General features: G+C 41.8%; 1 protein-coding gene across 1 annotated transcript; it reads left to right on the top strand.

Moving 5' to 3' along the window:
* Nucleotides 1–1,164: 1,164 nt before the first annotated feature.
* On the top strand, nt 1,165–5,472 carry GJD4 (gap junction protein delta 4). The gene is made up of 2 exons (XM_026068535.1): nt 1,165–1,228; nt 4,286–5,472. Exons 1-2 carry the CDS (start codon nt 1,165–1,167, stop codon nt 5,470–5,472), a joined length of 1,251 nt encoding a protein of 416 aa, XP_025924320.1.
* Nucleotides 5,473–6,387: the final 915 nt, after the last annotated feature.

Below are 6,387 nucleotides of genomic sequence, written 5' to 3'. Positions count from 1 at the left end.
CCGGCCGGCCGGCAGTCCTAAGGTTTCATCATTTTTCACCCTCGCTGTGTCACACAGAATCTTTTTCTGTCTTTTTTTTTCTAAATACGATTTCCTGGCAATAAGTGTCCACATTGTGTTTGTCCATGTTGCAGCCTGGAGAGGACGGCGCAGAACATCCTACAAGTAGCTGAGCCACGGGTGGGAGATGGCCATGGGCTGCTTTCCCCCAGGGAAGGATGCCGCAAGAAGGGCTCGGCGCCTTGTTCCCAGCCCCAGCTTTCGCGGGCCGCAGCACAGCACCGCGGCAGCCCGGGCGTGCTGCCGTGTGTGCCCATGCCCGGGAGCTGTGCGAGGGCTTCCCCAGCAATGCCTCGAGCACAGAACTAGTCAGGCAGAAAGAACCGATACAAAATAAAAGCGACTTATGGAAAGCAGCCGCCCCCTGTTTTTTTAAGCTTCCCCAGTTTCTCATTGCGCCTGCAGGGAGGCTCGGCTTGCGCGCAGGGGAATTTTTGGTGATTGATTGACAAGGCCATGATAGCCTGTCAGGGAGGCTGTGTTTTAGTAATAAAATTACTCTGGGAAATGGCAATGAGATAGCTTCCTAGTGAAGAGCTGCTGAACTGAAAGTGCCTTTCAAGCACAGGGATGCCGGTCCCTCCGGATCCCCTTTCCTTCTATTATCGTCGGTAATTCCTCGCAGGGAAGCAGAGAGGCTTCTCGCTGCTCCTGCACTGTGCTTCTCTCCTCTCTCTCCCCTCTCTCCGTCTTTCACCCCCGAAATATCTCAGCAATGCCAGGAGGCTGGTATGCCCCGGGCGGGTAAGAATAGTCTGCAATGGCAGAGATTATGCCTGTTATTTTTTGTCTACTTGCAGTTGTCTGGAGAGAGAAGCCACAAGAGAGGTAAGAGCAGATAAATCGGAGAAGCTAGAACTTTTGCAAGATGACCTATTAAACCCTTAGGAGGATTTGCTCCCACATCCAAAGCAAACAGTCCTGTTCAGGTCATTAAAATAATTCTTCATCAATAATGTTGCAGCTCGGTATCTCATTTCTGTCCCTTACCCTTCCCTTACATTAGTTGTTTTTTCTATTTTTCCTGTCTAGGTCTAATTTACTTTGGAAATGCCAAGACTGTTAAGACATCAGGAGCTGGAAGTGTTGTGAACCCGTTCAAACATGGAGCGCTGGGACTCGCTGGGATTATTGATCATCACACTCAACTATAATGTGACTGTTGTAGGTAAGGAATTTTAAAAATATCCAATTTTTTTTGCTGCTTTGTATCCCAGGGCCACCCTATCTGATAGCTGACTTTCATTTGCTGTTATCAGTCTAACTGAGATCCTTAAATTAAGAAGTAATTAGTCAGGTATGTGATATAAGAATGGTTAATATATTTCTATTCTTATTAAATAGATTCCTACTTATTTGATGGACTTTTTCTGAACTTTATGATAAAAACTTCTGGCAAAATTTTCAAATTTGGCTCTTCTTGACTCCTGAGTTTCTTGTCAGCACTACTGGCTGGTATGGACCATGGTGAAAACACATAGTAATAATGTTTTATTTATATCTCATAAAGTGAACACTAGAATGTATGCAATAGCTTTAGGGATGAATTAAATAGTTTGGAAAAGGAGGACAACCCTTTCTTTACAGGAAGCAGTTCGTTTGTCGTTAATTAGCCTTGCTTTTCATTCTTCATTTTTATAAATCAACAAAGTTCACATGCATTTAAAAAAAATGCATTTCTGTTTTTCCTCAGCTAGTGGTGGCCTACTTCATTGCTCTTGGAGTTTTTTTCTTTTTTTAATAAGATACTGTTCCTCTTTCATGGGCTACTTTGAGCAAGGTGTGATCCAGAGGAAAAACTCTGAATAGCTTTGGATTAGGGCCCTTCTAGTGAAATCACGGAGAGCTGCTGCAGGCTGAGCTGCGCGCTGCAGGGAGCACCCTGCAAAGTCGCAGCGGGTTCGGGGAAGGGGCTTCCTCTCCCGCGTCTGGTTGAGACCGAGCCGTTGGGGAAGGAGATGCGCAGAGGCCTTATCTCTAAAATGTATGTCAGACTAGACTGCTTCCTAAGGAGCCATTGATTTTTCTTCAGCAGCACTCCCTCTTGTACATTGTCTAATTAAAAATTGATGGTGAAATAGCACGGCTTGAGCTTAATTAACTAATGTTCTTCAAACAATTGAAGATCCTTGCAGGGAAAAAGTGCTAACAAAATATGAAACATTATTTACTAAAGATGACTGAATTTGTACAGTTGGTGTTTTCCATCAACCTAGACTATACGTCAGAAAGAGGGCAATAGCAGAGCCTGTATACCAAAATACAAGAATTTGAAAAACACAGTGAAACCACCACTAAAATCCAGGTAATTACAGATAAAATGGAAGAGCCTCAATTTATTTATGGTTAGATAATATATTATTTTGTCAGTAGCAGGAGGTTTTCATCATGGTATCTCAAGTAGTTTATATATCCTTACCTTTTTCCAATTGAATATTTACCACTCCAGAGGGCAGTTTTACTAGTCCAATCCCATAATCTATTAGCCACAATTGGTTTACACGGGGCATTTAATATGCATGTTCAATGCAATAATGGGTATCAAACAAATGTTGCACAAATAGTTGAATATTTAAGATTTACACTAACTATGGAGAAATAGCTTTATGACAAATAGAAGAGATTGTTGTCCAGAACAATACCTGTAAATATCATAGTTCTTACAGAAAAACTATTCTGGGATTTTGATTTTTTAAAAGKCTTGGAACATGTATTGGTGCTATTTCATAGATTGTCTGCCCTAAAAACTTTGCGTACATATCAGACATGCAATCACGATTAATGACTTAGGGTTTTCAGTGCATTTCTCAGCTATTAACTACTTAAAACACACTTCTTCATTTTATTGACTGAGTTTTGCTATTTGTCTCTTTGTGGTTACAACTGGTTCCTTAACCTTTCCTTAAAGTACAGAATTAATCTCATCACTATCTTCTGTTTTATTTTTTGCTTCTTGTTCCTACTTTTTTGGGGGATAGGGGTGTTTTTAAAATATATGAAACTGAAGCAGAAGTTATTAAACTAAATGAAAATTTCAATATTTTTTATTTTTTTACGATGTAACAGTATATTTTCAGGTTTTTCCATCTGCAAACCAGCAAAACTTCCTCCCTTTCTCTGCCCAGGAAAATAAATATTTTAAAATAAATACCTTTGTCAGTTATGTAGCAGTGTGTTACTTTACAAAAAAACTTTTAACAAAAACTTATCCCATTCAAAAATCCTCCAAGAAACCGCACAAAGAACAGTCTCATTCAAAAGATGTGATGCATAGGGTAGCAATGCCTGCTTTTTTTCACTGCTATTGGTTTGCTGGAATAAAGATAAGGCCTGATCCTTCCCACTGAAGTGGATGAGTCTGAGCCTTACCTAAAGCAATTATATGAAAGAATTCAGGGAAAGACAAATATAAATAAGCAATGTATTGAAAAGCCAAGTTTGTAAGGCTTCTCTTGGTGTTGGTTTTAAGGCAGAAAGGAGAAGCTGGTCTGAAAGGAGGGAGACACCAGCAGAGGCAATGTGAAGGAAGGCTGGAGATACCACGATGAGGCAAACAAACAAGCATTAAAGAGAAATGACTGGGGTACACGTGTACAGACACAAATGTACATTTGTAGAACATTTTGCATAAGTTTGCTAATTAACATCTGTTAACTAGCTCATTAGTAAATCCCAGTCTAGACAGAACAGAGATATTTTCTTGGCCATAGCTAATCTTGCGTTGATTTTATGGTTGAATAAGACCAAGAACAAATACTACATCATGGAACAACCTTTTGTATCTACAAGTTTCCTACTGTGCTAATTGATTTATATTAAAATAGGACAAGATTCAGGTGCAGAGACATGAAACAAACAGTGAAGAAGAACTGTAAGTGAAATGGGATTATTCACTCAACCCTTAACTCTTTTTACCAGATTTGGACATGTACAGAGTGTTTTAGTGAGGCTGAGGTTTCGTTTGGCATGGTTTACTGTATGTCAGACTCCTACACTGCCGCATCTAGATGAAAGCTATGGAATGTGTTAGCTAACACATTTTCACACAAACTTCAGTCCCAGTCAAAACAAAGCCAAAGAGGAGCTTTTAGAAGAGGAAAATGATTACAGATGCTGTTTCTCCAAATGTCTTGTCTACAGAGAGTGGCTCCATCACATGCCTCTTGATAGGATGAGTTCTTTCTCAGTGCTCTGACTCTTTTTCTTACCTTTTGTTCTCTTCTAGGAAAGATCTGGCTAATGTTAATAATTCTGCTGAGACTGGCAGTGGTCGTGCTAGCAGGCTATCCACTCTACCAAGATGAGCAGGAACGCTTCATCTGCAACACCCTGCAACCAGGATGCTCCAATGTTTGCTATGACTTGTTCTCTCCCATATCTCACTTTAGGTTCTGGCTCATTCAGACTGTGTCTATCCTGCTGCCTTATGCTGCTTTCAGCATTTACGTTTTGCACAAGGTAGCCATGCACATTGTAAGAATGCATTGTTCAGTATACGGACACAAAGGCAGTAAGGGTTTACCTAGCCCCAAAGACCAGAAAAAACACTGTGCAAGTGCTGTTGTCAGTAGACTAGACTGTGATACAGACAACCTGAGTGTCCTTAATTTTTCTGAGGCATATACTGTTCATCTTTCTTTTAGGACACTAATTGAGGCTGCCTTTGGAGCTGGGCAGTATTATCTGTTTGGATTTTTTGTTCCCGAGCGCTTTTCCTGCTACCATTCACCTTGTACAAGCATGGTTGATTGCTATATCTCCCGGCCCACTGAGAAATCCATAATGATGATTTTCATCTGGGGAGTCAGTAGCCTGTCCTTCCTGCTCAGCCTYGTTGATCTTGTCTGTGCTCTTCGGAGAATGACAGCAAGGAACCAACAGAAGAAGCTGCTGGCAAACCTCCACGTAGAGGATGCACACATTTTAGATCTGCCTCCTGGACAGCATGGTAGCTCTTCCCTAGCTCAACATCAAGACCACTCAGTACCAAATGACAGCCAGAGCAGTGACGGCTCCTGCTCGCTTCTCTCTGAAGAAGAAGAAGAGTCTGTTCTTCATCCTCAAGTGGTCTCTCAGCAAACTGCCAGCACTAACCTTAACAGCAACAGCAATAAGCCCTGTGTATCGAGAGATCTTACTGCTAATCAAGACAGCATTGAAGAACCTTTGTGTGCCACTGACCAGCAAGGCACTATGTGCAGGCAAGTGAGACCTGGGCTTCAGCAAGGCTTCATTCAAGACATTGCCCTGACTTTGAGACCTCAGATCAAGTCTCACCTTGGAGTTTCCTCTTCTGTAGTTCAGAGCAAACTTTTAGGACATTATGTTTCAGCTGAGCTAAAAAATTCTGATGCACAATCAAATTATAGCAGTACTAGTTGCCTAAGGTCAAAAAAATCAGAATGGGTGTAGAGCACTGAGTCGACACTTCATTGGGATCCTGGCATGATGTGTTGTGGCATCGCTGAGGAGGTCTCGGAGTTCAGCTGGACACCTCAGCTGAGGTTATGCTGCAGAGACGTTACTTTGCTGTGTTTGTCTAACTGAAGAAAGATGAAAAGCAAAACTCTATTGAGGAGGAAACAAAACCTCTGAGAAGAGCTTGAAAAATACTACATTAAGGAAACTTCTCTGGAAGCTGTAATGGCTTTATGTTCTTTTGAGTGTGAGTGACTCTTTAAAGCTGTGGACTGCCACTGATTTTTTAACATTTTTTTTCAGGAGTGTGTATATACACTTGTTTGCTCTGACCTAATTTTATTCCAACATTTGAGCTTAAGAAAGGCTTGACTTTTAAACACAGCTGTACATTGTCTCTTTTCAGAAAGTTAATTAATCTCCTCATATTAAACTCTCTAAGCCTCTCCAAAAGCAAATGTTTTGTAACAAAGTGTTAATGTGTAAACAAGGCCTGGAGCTTACTGATCTTTGGGGCTTGAAGACTGTATCTATCTGTACTAGTTAGCAATACCATGGCAGCTCCTCTTCTCTGGCCCAGAGGTCAACTGTTATGGTTTGACCATGTCTGAGCTATTCAACTCTGCTGGCCTCCAAAACAGGGTGGCTGCGTCCAATCTATTTGTTGGGAATGGTCCTGTGCTAGGAGTTACTCAGGAGAGGGCTGGGAGGTAGGGCCGGAGGTGTGCTGGGGCTGCCCGAGCAACGTGACAGTGTAGGGGACCGTGCTCCAGTGCTCAGGCCCCAGCACTACTTACTACTACTTGTACTGGTGGAGATGTGCTACTGATGTGTCTAGAAAGCATCGCATGCCTCTGTCTGAAATAGGCACTCCAGGCTCTCATTTTCAGCAGGGCAGATGATTCATCT

The sequence above is a fragment of the Apteryx rowi genome, unplaced genomic scaffold, assembly GCF_003343035.1.
Source record: "Apteryx rowi isolate R43461 unplaced genomic scaffold, aptRow1 scaffold_274, whole genome shotgun sequence".
Taxonomy (NCBI): domain Eukaryota; kingdom Metazoa; phylum Chordata; class Aves; order Apterygiformes; family Apterygidae; genus Apteryx; species Apteryx rowi.
Note: the sequence above shows the minus strand (reverse complement) of the source record. Positions and strands in the feature narration are given on the sequence as shown.